We start from the raw sequence: 17,303 nt of genomic DNA, 5'->3' as shown, positions 1-17,303 counted from the left end.
CAAGTCATGCCCCGGGACCAAACATCCGACTTCCCCCCGTACGCAGCCTTGTTTTATCACTTCCCGTGACCCTCCTGCACGGACAGATTTAACAGGGTCCAACATCGTTCGCCAAGCTAGCAGGGAGTGAGGGAGAGAGGAGTGGACAGGTATGACAGAGGAGGGGTCGTACTGGAAGCAGAGATGAACGTGTCATCAGGGAGGGTTGGCCCAACAAGAGTCTCCTGCTGAAGCGCAGCATGTGAGGGCGTCGAAACCTTCAAGGCAGATCACCTGAGGCGCGTTGTTGAACGCAAACGTCTTCATCTCAGCTCCAGCCCTGCCCATCTCCTTCACCTCTATTTTTCTTTGTGCCTCCTCCTTCCTCCCTCCGTTCCTCCCTGTGTTCCTCCCTCCTTCCTCCCTCCTTCCTCCCTCACAGCCCGACACGCTCTCGATCGCTTCCCTCAAGATCGTCCTTCTCCTCCACTTCTCTTCTGCCTTCACCTTCTCGGCCCAAAGGCCCAGGCTGCAAGTCCCACCAAGAGAGCAGCCGCTCCCGCTGTAAGGAAGCCCTGCCAGCCAGTCAGCTGAAGCAAACACAACCTCCTAGCTCGCCTTGCTCTTTCGATCCCCTGCCTTCTTCTGCGCCTCCTGCAGCTTCGACTTGAATGCTGTCACGTCGTCTTGCAGACCCTGACGAGCTCCCTGTGAGATTTCTCCCTCCCTCTCATCACCATTCGCTATCTCATTCCATCCCATCCATCCGCCCCCTCCCGTCCCAGCCTCCGACAAGAAATCCTTGTTCATACGAATCTCCCGGTGCTGCTCTTACCTCAGCCAGGTCGGAGACGTCTGAGTTCTCGTACTGCCAGCAGTCGTGAGGACGTAGCAAGGAACTGGTTCAATCACTGACCTTCTTCGCCTCCTCCGACAGCTTGTTGGCTCGATCGTTGAGGTTGTCAAATTTTCTTCCATCCTTCGAATCTCGTAGGAGCGTGACAACCCTTCGTCCTTGGACGGAAGACAGGGCAAGCGCATGGGAGTTCTTCGAGATGAGAAGCGACGGAGAAAATGCGAGGTTGGATTGAACTCTGAGCGCGCCAGTTGGGGAAAGGAGAACGAAAGTGGTAAGGAAGGCGAGTTTTCCAGATAAATGCAGAGATTTCATGTTTGCAGCGAACAACGACACCTGAATCAAATGTCAAGCAACGAAAACCAGTCAAGGGAAATGAGCTGTGATGTTGTGAGATCGACATGCAATGAGGGCATAGAATTTCCTCAAAATTTCCAGCAGAACACGTGTCGTCGGGGAGTCAGAAGTCAGATCCGTAATCACTCCCATCAAAGTCATCACAATCAAGTTAGTACTATCGAACTGTTACAGGATCGTCTGCTTGCTTGATCTTGCTGGCTACGATACATCTCACTGCTTGATCTCTCTTTACAGATCTCTCCATCCTCGCCTAAGCGTTCAGTCAGGATGATCGGAGAGATTCATGCATGGCTCGACTGGTCCTGCACGATACCAGCATGCAGCGTTGCTCTGTTTGTTGTTCTTGTCATGGCACCTTCTTCTTCTCCTCCTCCTTCCCCTCCCTCCCTCCTCGAAGCATGCCGGCCGCCTGGGGGGACTGATAACATGGGGGTGGGGGTACCGCTCAATCAGATCCAGCCAGGGAGGGGTCATGGTATTGTCTCTAATACCAACTTGACTTCAAAATCTGGGGTGGGGGTATCATTATCAGACGGAGGGGTGGGGTCCTGTCGCTCTAGAACTCTCCACTTTGAATGTAGGGCAGGGGGTCCGGTTTCCTTGCTAGAAATCGGACCTATAGAAAGGGGTGGGTGAAAGCACATGATAGTAGGGGTGGATATATTCAGAGCTTGCACGAACAAGGGTAGGGTGGATTGTGACGAACGTTTAGCCAAGCAGCACCAGGCAACATAGCTAGCGTCTGAACTTCTAAAAATATTTTTATCCATATTATAGTAATAGAATTTAATGGTACAATGTCTTGAGCTAACTGATAATTCTTTGATAATTAATAAAACATTGTTTATTTTTCCATACGATCGGGTAATACATTGATACGATTCCTACGTGAATTGGTTGTAAATCTAAAACCATTTTAGACAGCAGCGGCGACATCGAAGATGGGTGGCGGCGGCGAATACGTTAGAGGTGAGGGACTGGACGGGGTCGTATGGTGATGGCAGGGAGACTGTAGTTATGCATCATCACAAGAAATCCTTGAAGCTCGCATGCGATCTGTCTCATGTAATTCTTGATACTCGATTCCTCTTGACTGCTGGAAGTTATGCAACATGTAGTGTCCACTGGGCGTAGCCATGTTGTGTTCGCTGATACTGTTTGCTTCAATGACTTGTTTGAATACAGTACCACCCAACAAAGGAGAGTGCGCGAAGAATAAGATTGATCCTGCGTATGCAGCTACCGTATCATCTTACCCCTGATCTTGCTAAAACTTGAACAGGTATCGCGACTATTGCTCGCACTTGCTCATCCCCTTGAACAAGTGCAGGTAAAATGCGATCTTGCAATGATACTCGCTGATGTTTTTGCCAAAATGTAGATACGCCAACTACTTCCTGCCATGGAAATGCACAGAAGGTATACAAAATGCGGTTTGAGGCTGCAGATTGGGATAATGACGGATGTTCTCCATCGAAACAGAGAGGCATGCTTACGAGAAGTGTCAATTTCAGGAGTAAGTTTCACGAAGTTGATTGCGTTTGTATTGATCGAGGTTGCAGGTTTGAATATCGTGTGAAGAAACTGCAGGAACAGTCGTAATAACAGAAATGTAGAGATTGCCGATCATGGGAGGTCAATATCGAAGGCGTCCTTCCCCTTCTTAGCACAGAAAATGATCTCTGCAGCTGCATACAGTGATGCTTGCTGTTTCTTATTGCTGCTTACTCTCTTCAATGCATCATCAATGCAAGCAGTGGGTGGATAACTTGCAAACTCAGCAGATCTCTCGTGAGAAAATGCAGAAGCTTTCTGGGAATTTCGATTCTCACATTGCTTGCTCGGTTCTTACAAGAGAAAACACCGCATACATCTTTCTTCATTGCGTTGCGTAACATTTCATTCATGTCGACAGTACCTACGTCCACACCAAGAAAAACAATTTGCTTCCAAAACGTATGACATTGAAGCCTTCTGCCCCTTCTGTCTTTGAGCAATTACTCCAGACAGCTCAGTTGCCTTGATCGTGGCAGTGAGTATGTAATAACGTTTGCTAACCGTTTTATCGCCCGCTCTTGCTACAACATGATGGTTTCGTCCGAGAGTCAGCTCTTGTATCCGATCAGTACGCACTGTCTGCTTCCCACACCCTCACAGTGTTGTCCCCTGACCCCGTCGCGATCATCCTCCCATCTCCCGACCACGAAACCCCCCACACTCCTCTCGTATGTCCAGTCAAGCATTCCATCTCCTTCCCGCTGCTTGCTTCCCACACCCTGACAAAGCCATCGCCGGATCCTGAAACGATTTGGCCGCCATCTCTCGACCAGCATACGCTGTAAACGCCTTTGGTGTGCCCCTTGAAGCAGCCGATCTCCTTTCCACTGCTTGCCTCCCACACTCTCACAGTGTTGTCAACGGAGCCAGAGGCTATCTTGCTTCCGTCCTCCGACCACGAGACACTCCACACATCTCCTGCATGCCCTTTGAGGCAATGCACCTCTTTCCCGCTGGTTGGGTCCCACACCCTCACAGTGTTGTCCCATGATCCTGAGACGATCCTCCTCCCATCTCTCGACCACGAAACACTTCTCACACTACAACAATGTCCTTTTAAGCTCACGACCTCTCTCCTGCTGTCTGCTTCCCACACCCTCACAGTGTTGTCCCCTGACCCCGTCGCGATCATCCTCCCATCTCCCGACCACGAGACTCCCCACACTGGGTACGAGTGAGCTGAGAAACAACCAACCTCCTTCCCGCTGCTTGTTTCCCATATTCTGGCAGATTTGTCCAGAGATCCAGAGACAATCCCCTTGCCATCTCTCGACCAGCATACGCTGTAAACGTCTCCAGCATGCCCCTTGAAGCAGCCGATCTCCTTTCCACTGCTTGCCTCCCACACTCTCACAGTGTTGTCAACGGAGCCAGAGGCTATCTTGCTTCCGTCCTCCGACCACGAGACAGCTCTCACTGTGTCTGCATGTCCTTGCAAGCAACTCCTCTCCTTCCAACATGGTCGCTGACCTGATGCGTCTGAAGCTCACTCTGTGGGACAGGAGAAATTGTTCAGGATATACACCAATAATGTCAGTATCGATGCCCCCTTATTTCTCTAGTTCATCTGGTGAGGCGAGTTGGTTGAAAGTAGTTGAGTGATAAGTTACTCACTTATCGTAGCAGTAGCTACGCATGTTCGGTTGGTAAAATGACATGATAGGAATGAGCAGGAGATGAGATCAGTACTAGTGTCGTGCAGTGAGCGAAGATGACATGTCGATATGAATGAGATTGATGAGAAGATGACATGTCGATATGAATGAGATTGATGAGAAGATGACATGTTGATCTGAATGAGATTGATGATAGTCAGTGCGAGAAGATGACATGTCGAGATGAATTTGAGCCCTGGTCACGCCGCGCAGCTAAATCATCGATCTTTGAGAGCTGCGTTTCCAAATATGACATGGAGGCTAAACTTAACTTGGAGTAAAGAGGCAAGATGGTGTGAGTGGTCATCATTGCAGTCAAGGAAGTTGTCGTCTAGCAGATACTGAAGTTCGTTGAAGCAAGGCTTTCCCAGCATTGATGCTGATGACCGACGACTGAAGTTGCCCGTGTCGCAACAAGAATGACTGAGGCCATCGACTTCGCCTGGAAGATGGAGCTTCGGCGTAGAGAGCGGGAAGAAGAACGAGCCAAGGTACCAGCAGCATCGAATCATGAGAAACGAGATTTTCTTTCTCTCTTGACTCGGTTGGCCATTAGAAAGCATCGGAAAAAACATCTTCTGGTGGAAAGAAACACTCAGATTCGCAGAAGAGCTCCAAGGTGATATAGATCAGTGTTGGTCTTCTTTGGATGTTGAGATGGCTTCAATCTATGTCAGCCCTCGGGTCAGAGACTCCTCAGAACCAGAACATCGATTGTACAAGAGAATGCTCCTGAAGATGGGCCAACCTTACTCATGAACCATCAATCCTCCACAGAGCAAGGTGATAGAGCCCTTGGATTGCTCTCCTCACTCTTGTTGCCAGTGAGTGCCGTTGACGAGTGGTGGAATGCGACTCTACCCAAGAAGTCGTCCAAACAAGACTTGTTCTTGTGGAAGAAAGACGACGGATTTATTCCAGCAGAGCACGAGAAACTGGTAAGCGATCAGTTTGAGGAGGAGAAGGGGAGGTGCGTGCTGAATGTTTGGATGCAGGTGAAGAACTACGGGGGTAAAGCTGTTCCTAAAGGATACAGGACCTTGTTCGACGAGCCTCCTCCCGACTCTGCTCCCAAGCAAAAAGGTGATGAGGTTGCGCTTGGGGTCAAAGTTGACTGGACGGCAGTCTCAAAGAAGTTCATAAGGATAGATGAAGACCCCAACCAAGACTCTGAGCCGACAACTGCGATAGGTGGACTGTTGGCTAGCTTTCTTGCACGCTCATCGTGATGATGGCAGAAGACGGCACTCACTCTCTCACGGTGCTTGCCTCTCAGCCTACACACTCGTAAACCCCCGCAGGACCTCCCGACTTTCGGGGAGTTCATTTCCGACTACAAGGCATGTCGGTTGGTCTTGCTGGCTCCCAGCTGAGGTTTCTCTGTCAGGAGCATGAGCGGCTTCAGAGGGGGAGGACCAACGAGGTTGTGGGCACGAAGCGATGTCGGCCGAGGTTGCTTCCTCCCTCGCCGCTGGCAGACCTGACTCGAGCTTGTGCGTCAGAGCTGCTGAAGATCCAGCGAAAGCGCTTGCATGGTCCTCAAGCGTTAAGCTGATCCCCAGCCGGTCCGAAGGTCGCGTTCTCATCTAGCGCAGCTGACATGCTTGCTCAGTCTCAAAGCTCCCGATGTGTCGACCAAGTGCAAAGTGACGCGGAGCGATGAGAGGAGCGGGAGCTGAGAATGCGCAGGCGATCGCCATGCTTGCTGATGCGACTGAAGAGATCCTCGAAGAAGAGCTGATAGAGGTCCACGCTGACTGCTCGTTGTCGTCTGATGCGGAGGCAGCTGATTGAGATGGGGATGTTGGAGGGAATGATGCAGCTTTTCGAGGACGCTACTTCGCAGTCAAACGTAAGAGATGTTGTTGCTCGATCAATTTGACACTGCTAGCAGGAAGAGATCAAACAGTATCTGCAATCGACAAGACAAGGAAATTCTCAAGAGATGTCAAGGTTTCTTGATTCTGCAACGTATCACTCCCCGGCCCTGACCTCACCTCAGACATCTCAACTTGATTCCCATCTCTGTCATGCGGATCTTGCGTAATGCGACTTGTCTGCTCCTGCATAACTTCAACCTGCAACCCAGGGACGGGCAAAACATTCGAAGGTGCCGGAAAGCTGTCTTTCCTCTCCTCTCACTCTACTTCTCAGCTCGTACGATTGGCTTCCAAAGAAACATGGAAGTTTTATTGAGATCATGCTGTACTATCCAGGACTGATGAAAGCTGTTGTCGACAGTCTTTCTCATGAGCATCACAGTGTTCAAAACCATGCGGCTCACGTCCTGACAAACTTCGCCACGTTTTCGGATGAATTCAAGAGAGAGTTTCTGGATGACGAATTGCTCATGGAGACACTGAGAGTGCTTCTGCTTTCTCGCTCAGCTGACGTTGAGGTCGCAGCTGCCGCCTTGCTCTGGACTCTCTTTTGTGATGACGAGAGCAAGCTCAAGGTGCTGAGCCACCGCAGCCCTGAGGGCGACACGTTTCTACCCACCATCGCTGACCTGCTGCTTCACGGGGAGAGGGAGACCAAGGAGATGATGGGAAGGATAGTCTGGCGGCTGAGCGCTCAGAGTCAGAGCCGAGGAGAGAAGATGCGGGTGGACTCAGTCGAGAGTGCGAGGAAGAGCCTGGGCGACGGCACCATCACCAACCTCATCAAGCAAGACCTCTGCCGCCAGCCCGGCATCCTCGAGGGACTCGCGGCTCTGCTGGGCGAGGACGAGCTGCAGGGGCGGGAGATTGCTGCAGCAGCTCTCTGGAGCCTCACCGTTGAGCGGGAGAACAAGCGATTCATCGTCCCCTACAGCAACGTTATCAATGGCCTAGCAAATTTGCTGCAGGATGGAACAGCGTCGGCGAGCTCATTGGAGTATGCTGCTTCAGCTCTGAGAAACCTTGCTACGGACCCTGTGGTGGTGGACATGCTGCACGCGAAGCACAAGAAGCTGGTGGTGCTGCTGCTAACTCGATGCGACGTGCTCGAATGGCAGAAGAATATCGTCTCAGCCACCAGCTACGTTTAACGAGAAATCAATATCTCTGCTACGAGCTCTACCCTCGTTCTATGGCCTCCTTTCCTGCTGCTGTTGCATAAGCAACCGAGAGGCTTCGAGAACCAAGAGAAGGAGGGAGGGAGGGAAGATAAAGGAAGGGGATCAAGAGGGAGAGGGAACCAAACGGCAGAAAGAGTGAGGTACGAGGAGGAGGGAGCAAGGAAAGGGAACCAGATTCCAATCAGAGGGAAGGGAGGGAGGAGGGAGGGGAGGAGGGGAGGGGAGGGAAGAGGCAGGTTCAAACACCTTGAGTCTGTTCCTGGGGTCCTGACGTGCCTGTAGCGATGACCATGTGCTCCATGCCATGACCGAGGCAGCAACGAACAACTTCCTCAACCTGACCGACATCAGGATGAAGTGAGTTGCTAGCCCGGGCGTTTACCTGCTCCTTGGTGAGCGCATCGTAGTGATCGGAGACATCTTGGATGCAGCCGATGGACTTGGGTGAGAGAGGGTTCCCGAGATCCTCCATGAGCTGCACCCAGAACACGTTCTGCTTCTCCGTCTCCTTCACCTGCCCCCGCACCCTCAGCCTGTTCCCGCACATGGCGGAAGTTCACCTTGGTGACCAGAGGACTCTTGGCCGCCTCGAACTCGTCCATGGAGAACCCTTCTGTCACCAGACGATGAAAGCACTCTCTGACCGCCGCAATGCTTTCCTCGATCTGCTCCTCCGTCAACCAGGAGGGCCAGCACCACAGACACCAACGGGACTGGGGCAAGAAGGGATGGGGGATGGAGCAAGACGAGCAGGAGAAACAGAGGGAGCAGGAGGAGAGAGGGAGGAGCAGGAGAAAGAAGGGAGGATGGAGGAGGGAGGAGCACCATGTCAGCTTTGGGCATGAAGTCGATGGTGCAGTATCCTCCGGGAATGAGGCGATAAGGTCGCCAACGGAAGGAGATGCCATAGACGAGCCCTCGCCGCTCTCGAATCTCCTCGAAGAGTCTGCGGGGACAAGGTGACCGATGTGCTGGGTGAGGGAGAGGGGACAGGACCCGCGGCATCACCTGTTGCTGATGACGTCACAGGCGACTGAGAGGCTTCGCGAGATGTGCATGGACTTGCAGTACGGGCGACCGTTGGGGAGGGTGGGAGGCACAAGGCTGAGGGCCTGCACGACAAAGTCAGAGCGAGCAAGCTCAGGTCGGCCGCGACCGCTCCATCACGAAAGTCGAGCGAGAGACCCGCGTCGACGTCCCTGAGGTATCCCCAGCGGTTAACCGCAGGGAAGCCCATGATGGTGTAGGAGCGCTCGGTGTCGTCCACTGCAGCTTCATCAGACACGGCAGGAGAGAGGCAGCAAAGAACCCAAGTGCTCGGCATTGGCTTTCATGCTGCCGCCCTTGAACTTGAGTCGAAGCTTCTGTTGCACACGTTTCAACGGCCGTTGCGCCTCATCCGACGTCACCTCTTGCATCTCGTCGAGGAAAGGTTTCTCCTGCTCTCGGTGGAGGGTCCCCATGTATCGAACCTCGCGAGCGAGTCAGCAGCTGAGGAGTGGGTGTAGCATGCAAGTACCAACGCTTTCTCTAGCTCTTGCGGGTCGAAATCTCCCGAGACAACCTAGTTGAGGTTTCACAGGGCAACACACGCAGCTCCTGCCGCACCATCTCGAGATTCTCCGTCGCGATCTGCTTGAAGAGGATCGCTCGAACGTCCTCAACCTGCGGCCCGCGCGTGAGTGACTCGAGCAAGAGAGGGCCAGGCTTCCAGGGTTGAAAGGTAGAGGAGTTGACGGTCTCACTCACATCCAAGGAGTCTGCGATCTCAGGCCGGAGCTCCTGCAGCCGCCATGCATGCTCCTGAAGAAGCAGTTTGAGCCCGCACAAGCCAGTCAGCAGTCTTCACCGGTGAGATCATCATGTCCAAGAAGAGTTTTGACGTCTTTCTTTCCACGCTCTAGTGCAGACATGCTTCAGCCTTCGCCTCCTCAGCCAAACATGCTTCACCTTGTCGAGGGACTGAGAGGCTCGACGTACGCGGATCTTGAAGCGCTCAAGGGCCTTCTGGTCCAAGTTCGGCCTGACAGGCAGAAGGTGAGACACGTTAGATCCTGCTGCAAGCTCGTCACCTTTGCAAGAACATCCAGACCAGGCCCATCGCTCGCTCCAGTGCACCATCAACAGTTGCCTTGCCCCAACATGAGCGATGGCGGGAAGAGAGAGCAGCAGAAAGAGCTTACTTGAACGAGCATGTCGAAATGAAGCTCCTCACTGTGTCAGAAGCGTCACAAGGATATCAGAGCCGAAAGGTGCTTGCCTGTTGCATGCTGCGTCATACGAAAGTCCCCACATGCTCGCAAAGCGCGAGACAACTTCTGCTGCATATCCACCGCATCCTCCATTGACCCACAAGGCAGAGGCTGCAACTGCTTGACCCTGACGTTGTTCATCTTCGAGAACTCTTCCTCCAGCCGCCGAGATCCTAACGCGAAACTCCTTGGGCCTGCTGTCGTTGGTCCTGTAAGCAACTCTGATTCCGTTGCTGAGCTTGAGCACAACTACTCCCGTCCCTCCCTCCTCGTCGACGCGTCTCGACACGATGGCCGGCTTCATCTGATCCACCAGCTCGTTGAGGTGGGACTCGTCGAGAAGTCTCTCGGGCACTTGAAGGGATTCGGGCGGGTTGGGGTCTTTGAGACCTCGCTCGACGATGGTGAGAAAGAGATCGTGGGAGAAGTCCTGCATGTCGGGAGAGTTGTCGGGCATGCAGATGAAGGCCTTGCATTGGTCGTTGGTGACGTAGCTCGTGACCGCATTGAAAAGTTCTCGCGCCCTCACCGACAGCTCTTTCGGCGTCAGCCTTGAGGAGATCTCCGCGAGGATTTCAAACTTCTTCTCCGCATTCATTACCTGGTCGCCCGCCTGCACACACTCCATGATCCTCCTCATCCATACAGATGACTCTAGCGAATTCTTCAGCGTCGCCTGCTGAGCAAAATGATTGACAAGCGTCGTGACAGCCTGAGACAACTCGGCTTCGGTTACACCATGCTCTGCCATGCGAGCTGCTTCCTGCAGACCAATCTCTAGCGCCGCCTTCCAGTGACGAGGCTGTGAGGAGATGGAAAAAGAGTTCATCGAGCATCCGTCTCTTGCCGAGCTGCTGTATGTCCAACCTAGAGGGATTTGAGTGAGGAGGGTTCCCAGGGCAAAGCAAGTAAAGCAAGTGTACCTATGCCGTTGAAGATCGGGTCGTTGGAGCGCAGACGGCGTTCGTTGACTCTGAACTCGAGGATCATGCCAACCAGAGAGTCCAGCACGGATTCGCGCATGTCAGAGAGAGTCGCAAACGTCTGCAGGTTCCCTTTGGCGCAAAAGGAGACGCTGAAGTCAGTGATGAGCGAGTGGGAGAGAACGTGAAACTTGTTGGAGCTTCCATGTTCTTTGCTTGGGGGCTGAGCAGCAGGGACCGAGACAACGTTGACGCCAGGAGAGGTCCTGATGATCGCAGGGGCCGGGTCCAGCGATTCAATCAGGTCGTGATGGACGATCTTCGCCCCTCGCCGTGGCCACAAGACTGGCTCCACCTTGCGATCCTCCTCTACTGGTTCGACGCCCGCGGAACCATCGGCAGGGGCTGCTTGCTCTTTGCCAAAGACCGCCTGAATCTTCTTCTCGAAATCCGCGGGGTCCACGTCACCAGCAACATAGAGGCACATGTTCGCCGGGTAGTAGTGGCGCTTGTAAAATCTCCTGAGATCTTCCGAGCTGAAGCGCTTCACCTTCACAGCATTTAAGAACAGATTGGAGAACTCCCATCGCTCACCTGTTCCTCCTTCCCGATAGGAAACCGCCTGGGCAGTACAGTGTCGTTGTGGTTGAACCTGTAAAACTCCATGGCTGCACGCTGAGAGATGCTGTTTCGGTCCTTGAGCTCAGAGAGGATTGCCCCTCTTTCTTTGTCGATGTCCTCCTACCATCCAAGTGTCAACTACACTCCGTGCCTTGAGCGCCAGGCTCACCTGCTTGAGAAGAGCCTTGAAGGCCATCTGGTGCAACAGCTCCAGCACTAGCTGTGTGTTGTCGTCGGTAGTGGCTTGAAGGCCTTCGATTTCAGACACTTCATCGTCCCCGGCAAACTCGTCTTCAGCAAGGTCTTCTCGCGGAGCCGTGCTCACGCCTGAGTCGCCAAACAGACCGGCAGCAGAGTGCATCGTCTCTGCCCGACCCTTGGTGGGGGCTGACAGCGTGTAAACCTGGAGAGGTGGCTCATCGCCAGGAGAGTTCACAAGAAGTAGCATACGGTGCTTCTGAAGTCCGTGAACGCATTCGCATCAGCATTGTACGCCTGTGCTTCGGGTCAGCCGGCAGTAAACGCTTTCAATATCAAGTACCATGCCGAGACGTCTGAGCAACTTCTTCATGGCTTTCTGAGATTTGAATCTTCACAACAAATAAGAGGAGAGGAGAGAACTGAAAACAAGGCACAACCTTTCCGTCCCAAGAAACAGACCATGCTCTACAAAATGCGCAATGCCCTGCTGCTCTTCCTCTTCGTCCACACTGCCGGCATGCACTTCCAAGTTCACATAGAATCGCCCTGCTGGTTTCTTGTTGGGGAATATGCAATACCTCAACCCGTTTGGAAGAACTCCTGCAACCCTAACATCACTGGAACAGACAGCCTCCATCGGATCGCTCACCATATCTCAGTTTCTCATGCATTGGAAGAAGTTCAGCTGAGTCTACTTGGTACTTCTTCGATCCAAGCTGTTCATAAATACATTTCATTCGTGTCAAATTCTGCTGATTCCTCACCTGAGATGGTGTCGACTCTTCGACTTGCATACTACGGCGAGTCAAGCTCCTGCATAGCGGATCACCTTTTAGGTTTAAATGCTGTCTGTCTGTCGCATCCTACCTTGTCTGTGCTCCTTCATAAGGTCTTAAAATATTTCGTACGTTCATTGAATTTGAGCGCTGGAGAGGATTCTTTATCCAGAAGTGTTTGCCCATAAGTAGAGCTGCTGAGAGGATTACAAGAAGAGATAGTAGGCACACAAGGTAGACATGATTGTTTTGATGGTTCGGAGTGCATGACCGAAGATTGAGAACGGCCAAGCTTCATTCCTTTCGTTGTGAAGCACCATGAAATGCCAACGTGTGATGCAAAAGTTCCCACAAAAGCAAGATGGTTGGAAGAAACAGGTCTGGCGCTCAAAAATCAATGCATTTCTGCATATCCTCAATGCAACTACTCACATAGCCTTCGTAAGATGCATCATCACTAGCATGCATGCAATACAGCGCTTAGCAAACAAAAGAAGCTCCTATACAATCGGGTTCAGCGCGTTAAGAATGAGTAAGAGTGGCCGGTTCAACTTACCTCTATCATCTACAAAAAAACCGAATCTGACGAATTCCATCTACCGGCATCGCGACGACATAGGAAGATATTTCTCTGTGTGATTGTCAGGATTCTATCAAATTGTAAAAGCAAACACAAAACAAGTTTGCAGATCAACGAAAGCAGCACTGGACGATAATAAAAATACCCAACACAAGAGGTTTCTACGAATCGCCCAACAGGGTTAAAACAAGAAGATCAATGAGAAGATGATCTATTTGATGCAGGAATGCAATCGAGTTGAAAACGGTTCAAATGTGAAGATTTCATGCCAAAAGGGAATACAGTTAATTGCGCAACCAAGAGAAAACTTGGGTGAAAAGAAATTGGAAAAGAGCTGGTGCAGCAGAGAGCATCGAAGGAAGAAGAAAAGGGCAACGATGGGGGTGTCAGCAACAGAGACTAGGAGGAGAAAATGAAGGAGAGGGCGAGAGGGGGAGGGAGCGGGGGAGCGAGGGAGCGAGGGAGGGGCGAGGCAAGCAGCGGCTATCGCCTGCATGGCGCTTAAAACACGGGGAGCCTCTAAACCAGGTGTCTTTCAAGGCATGGAAGTGAGTGGGGGTATTCCAGGAGTAGCTTTCCTTGCTGTCCTCCCTCGCCGTCTTCACTCAAAGCTGAAAATCACGCTTCTTCGTACTAGAATTTACTTATCTACACTACTGCTGCTGCCTCCGAGTCGTGGCACTCAGACTCGTGATTCGGCTCAGTAGCCGCACACTGACAGTCACCGTGCCACCGTGACTGTGGCTAGACGGCCCACTTGACTCAGTGCCTCAACTGTAGCTCTGGCACCGTCAACGTCGCTCGGATCGGATCGGACGGCGTCGCGGGCGCTGAGTCACCCGCCGCCGGTGCGGCGGCGGGCCGCGCGGCCCGGGGCCGAACCGTTGAAGGTCCGAGTCGCCACTGCCCGGCCAGCGGCTCTGTGAGCGGGGCTATCCGATAGCCTAGCCTATGCCGGGGCTGCCACCCACGGTGATCAGTTCAAGATTCTGGGCGAGCCTGCGGCGCCAGGCCGCACTGTCGTGAGAGGAAAATTAAATTAGTATCTGAGATGAAAGAATATTTGAAGAAGGGACTGAAATCCGAGGCGGCAGAGCACGGTCAGGGAGTTTTCAGCGCCTTCGTATCATGGTATCACTTCCGGTCCGACTGTCTCAGTCCGATCACTGAGTCATCCCCGGCGTCCCCGGGCCCCGGCGGTGGGCGGCCGCGTCCGACGTGCGCCCCCCCCGGCCCCCGGGCCCGCGTTGCTTTTCCGGCCGGGCGCTCATAGGAAAAATTGGCAAGATTTTTTTTTTTTCGAAGGGCCTGTGGGGTCCCTTCATTTCATGCCATGTGGGAGTACCCTACTTTGAGAAGGCGTGTGGGAGGGTGACTCGCTCTTAGGAAAATCGTTGCTGCGCAGGGCCAAAGAGGGGTAGGGTGATTTGAATTTTGTTGCTTGGACACCTCACCACGCCAAACCAAAGTAAAAGTACGAATTTTAGAAGTATCTGTGGTACCAACTTAATATTGCAGCGTTTATATGGTACATAACGAGGGCCAAACTGGTCGGAACTTCGACTTCCGAGAACCCCTCCGTTTGACTTTCGTTGGGGGGTGGGGTGGGTATGGAGCACCCTCAACTACCCACCTTTGAACCAGTTTGAAACTCTGTGATAGGGGGTGAGGGGTAGCCCCCTTTTCTCATTCCCCAAGCCCCCTCTCCCTGGACGAGCAAGAGGCGATGAAATGGTGCCTTCCTGACTCGCGAGGATGAACCTTGATATTGAGAGACTTCGAATCCAACCCAACTGAGATAGAAATCAGATGAAGATCTCATATCATACCTGTAAGAGATGATCAAGCTTCTTTCTCAACTCTGCAGGTTGGGCCAAGGTTTGAATCATCCATCGTGTACTGGAATATGCACCCTAGGTACAAACAATCCGCGAGTGTACTTGAAAATATTCTTCGAAGACAAGATGAAATTTTCATGAACAGCTAAGCAACTAATGATGGATTCACCATTGAACAGAATCAACTTTGATTGACCCTTCTTTCAAATTGCCGTAGGTTGAACGTTGAGCTCAAATGCATGATTTGTGAGAAATTTGTATCAACTGTACCTTAAGCGACTTTGCTGTCTAGATATGTGTTCTCATGTCATCACTCACTTTCAATTCTTCTAGTCTTACGGTCAGGATTCATGCACCTCACTTTTCTATAGAGAAAGCTTTACATGCTCAACCGTTCAATGATGCATGAAGAGACGTTTGCACAAAGGATTTCTTTACCTGCCAGGATAGATGACTTTGAATCATCGTTGTTGATCATGAATCACTATATCCATGATCAAGTGCATTGACAATTGCATTTCCATGTTTCATGACGTTGAATAATTTTTCTCCACTGCAACTTCTTCCTCTGTCATGACATTTCCACAACGCTGCAGAAACCTAGTTAGAAATGAAACAATGTGCAGATGAATCTGATATCAATAAATGAGATGTTCTTTGAATCAATCCTGCCTTGTTTGGACAGTTCGCAATGCTACCATGCAACAGTAGAGTTCTTGTCGCATTTGGCTCTACAGAGGGGTGCCTTGTTCAACAGAGCAAGCACTCGATGATTGTAAACGAACCACAAACACTGTGAATCAATACACAGAATTCCACATTCAGGTGATCATATCTTTATTACAAGCGTTTCAATCTGGGTAAAAGCACAACCGACCTCCTTGTAATCCTGACGACGTTCCATCTTTTGCCTGGCGAAGTTATTTCTGTGTTAACCAAGAAGCATGTGACATGTAGCCACATCATAAATGCTGTACGGCCTGTAATATCAGCATCTTCAAAGTGCTCGTGTTTGCAGTGACCGTATCATCTGCTTGGCACCGGCTCATTGATGGACACACGATCTGATGCAAGTTCACACCAGTAATATTTAGATGATGCATCATGTGATGAAATGGCATAGACCTTGCTGGGTGATTTGCAACATGTTTCATCGTTCCAACACATCCTTGAAAACCGGATGAAGAATCCTTCTCGAACCACTGGACTTGCTTGTTATCATTCGATAGTGCTGTGGATCATCGTGGTTTCAAGCAATCGAGCAGCTCACTGCTAAAATGCACTGTATTTCTTGCGAGCCTATCAGCCATCATCGTGAAGACATGTGTTCTTGAGCTCACTGGTGACTGTACGGCTTTTGAACAATCCAGTCACCGTCGGATGATGATTCCCTGTCGTCTTGTGTGTAATCTCCATCCATCTACTCCAACTCAGTTTCCCTGTCATGCATCGCAGATAGCTTAGGGTATTTCACAACCCGGTTTCGATTGCAACGTATCCCTGTGATGGTGATTTTCACTTGTATTATTGATGCTCTTCGCTCACCAAACGATTTTTCGTGAGATTCACGCACTGTACGAAGCACTCCTCAAGGATCATCATCTCTACACCCCAGGAATTTCCCATGAGGATGTTCGGTGAACATCTGATGTCTGCACACGCTGCCGCGGGCTCGCTGTTTGCGAGCCATGGTTAGGGCAGTACAGAGCGGTGCGACGTGCCCCGAACAAGGGGAGGCTCATGGCGTGTAGAGAGGTCGTTCAAACTTGTTTATAAAATTGTACCATAAGAAGGCTCTACAAATTAGTAAGTGGACTACCCCATGATCTCACTGCAACTTCTGGGGTGCAGCCCTACTTCTCTGTTTATACTCAACCATTCCACAATACAGTTTAAAATATCTTATTGGAAAACAACATCAGAGTTATAAACCTGAAATTTGGACCCTGTTTCAAATCCTCAAACACGCCACCCCCCAATCCACATAGAAAGCAGAACAACCCCCTCACGGGAAAACATACACCCCAAAGCAGAAAAAGCAAAATGTCAACGCTACCTCGGGCCCGGGGTGGCCTGGGCCGCGGGGCAGTCACCGTGTGCCATCGTGACTACTCAGTGACTACAGGGTACCGTAAAGTTCCGAAGGCGGCCAAGCCTGAGCCGGAAGTTCGGAACCGTTGAACTTCCGAGTTCTCCGAGGCTCGGACGGGCCTCCTGACTCTGTCGGAGTACCGTACGATACTACCGTACGGTACTTATGAGGAATCGAGTCACGGTGGCGGCCGGGCCGCCGGGTACGGCCCGGCAACGGTAATGCCGCTCCGCCGGGGTCCGAGTCAAGAGTGTTCAATCACGACCCCTCTCTAAGTCCGTTCAGTGACCCCTACCGTATCCTACTACCCCCGCCAAGTCAAGAGGACTGATGGGGCCAAGACCCGTCGGTTCCTACCGACCCTTGCCCCTGCAACCGGCTCTGCCTACTACCCTCAGACTACAACCCCTACCTACCCCTGTAGCCTATTTCTCTAAAATACAGTCAAACTGAACATACCACCTTCCCCCTCGAACGGCATACCTGTCAATACCACCCCACCTACCTTAGGAGCCGGCCTCGTGTAAATAATTGAAGGATAAGTAAACAGAA

At 51.6% G+C, this 17,303-nt stretch overlaps 5 protein-coding genes across 5 annotated transcripts in view; 2 read left to right on the top strand and 3 right to left on the bottom strand.

The window, feature by feature from the left end:
- The window catches only part of GUITHDRAFT_118665 (hypothetical protein), a gene marked incomplete at both ends in the record, with an annotated part of 4,227 nt that extends 2,788 nt beyond the window's left edge, over positions 1-1,439 (bottom strand). The window contains 6 exons of the mRNA XM_005822039.1: positions 173-227; positions 274-319; positions 487-554; positions 815-847; positions 896-1,171; positions 1,365-1,439. Coding sequence (XP_005822096.1) covers positions 173-227; positions 274-319; positions 487-554; positions 815-847; positions 896-1,171; positions 1,365-1,439 — 553 coding nt within the window. The remainder of the gene's footprint in view (positions 1-172; positions 228-273; positions 320-486; positions 555-814; positions 848-895; positions 1,172-1,364) is intronic.
- Positions 1,440-2,129: 690 nt separating this feature from the next.
- GUITHDRAFT_97918 (hypothetical protein) lies at positions 2,130-2,959 on the top strand. The gene is made up of 6 exons (XM_005822038.1): positions 2,130-2,164; positions 2,381-2,426; positions 2,478-2,525; positions 2,577-2,614; positions 2,678-2,711; positions 2,758-2,959. Exons 1-6 carry the CDS (start codon positions 2,137-2,139, stop codon positions 2,795-2,797), a joined length of 234 nt encoding a protein of 77 aa, XP_005822095.1. The 5' UTR covers positions 2,130-2,136; the 3' UTR covers positions 2,798-2,959.
- A 358-nt stretch (positions 2,960-3,317) lies between these two features.
- GUITHDRAFT_146707 (hypothetical protein) lies at positions 3,318-4,212 on the bottom strand (the record flags this gene model as incomplete). Its single annotated transcript, XM_005822037.1, has 2 exons — positions 3,318-4,129; positions 4,170-4,212. The coding sequence occupies 2 exons, from the start codon at positions 4,210-4,212 to the stop codon at positions 3,318-3,320; spliced, it is 855 nt and encodes a 284-aa protein (XP_005822094.1).
- A 614-nt stretch (positions 4,213-4,826) lies between these two features.
- GUITHDRAFT_166065 (hypothetical protein) lies at positions 4,827-6,780 on the top strand (the record flags this gene model as incomplete). Its single annotated transcript, XM_005822036.1, has 12 exons — positions 4,827-4,898; positions 4,964-5,026; positions 5,085-5,190; positions 5,233-5,345; positions 5,403-5,598; positions 5,709-5,859; positions 5,910-5,972; positions 6,020-6,053; positions 6,097-6,153; positions 6,194-6,259; positions 6,302-6,360; positions 6,410-6,780. 12 exons carry the CDS (start codon positions 4,827-4,829, stop codon positions 6,627-6,629), a joined length of 1,200 nt encoding a protein of 399 aa, XP_005822093.1. The 3' UTR covers positions 6,630-6,780.
- A 926-nt stretch (positions 6,781-7,706) lies between these two features.
- GUITHDRAFT_118663 (hypothetical protein) lies at positions 7,707-12,202 on the bottom strand (the record flags this gene model as incomplete). The annotated part of the gene is made up of 23 exons (XM_005822035.1): positions 7,707-7,805; positions 7,851-7,982; positions 8,029-8,133; positions 8,294-8,414; positions 8,477-8,580; positions 8,625-8,734; positions 8,778-8,832; positions 8,878-8,940; positions 8,988-9,032; positions 9,077-9,133; positions 9,218-9,271; positions 9,318-9,368; positions 9,419-9,491; positions 9,541-9,599; positions 9,652-9,682; positions 9,750-10,587; positions 10,644-11,193; positions 11,238-11,384; positions 11,434-11,667; positions 11,715-11,759; positions 11,806-11,854; positions 11,903-12,065; positions 12,115-12,202. 23 exons carry the CDS (start codon positions 12,200-12,202, stop codon positions 7,707-7,709), a joined length of 3,273 nt encoding a protein of 1,090 aa, XP_005822092.1.
- Between the last annotated feature and the right edge of the window lie 5,101 nt (positions 12,203-17,303).

The sequence above is a fragment of the Guillardia theta genome, assembly GCF_000315625.1.
Source record: "Guillardia theta CCMP2712 unplaced genomic scaffold GUITHscaffold_132, whole genome shotgun sequence".
NCBI lineage: Eukaryota > Cryptophyceae > Pyrenomonadales > Geminigeraceae > Guillardia > Guillardia theta.
Note: the sequence above shows the minus strand (reverse complement) of the source record. Positions and strands in the feature narration are given on the sequence as shown.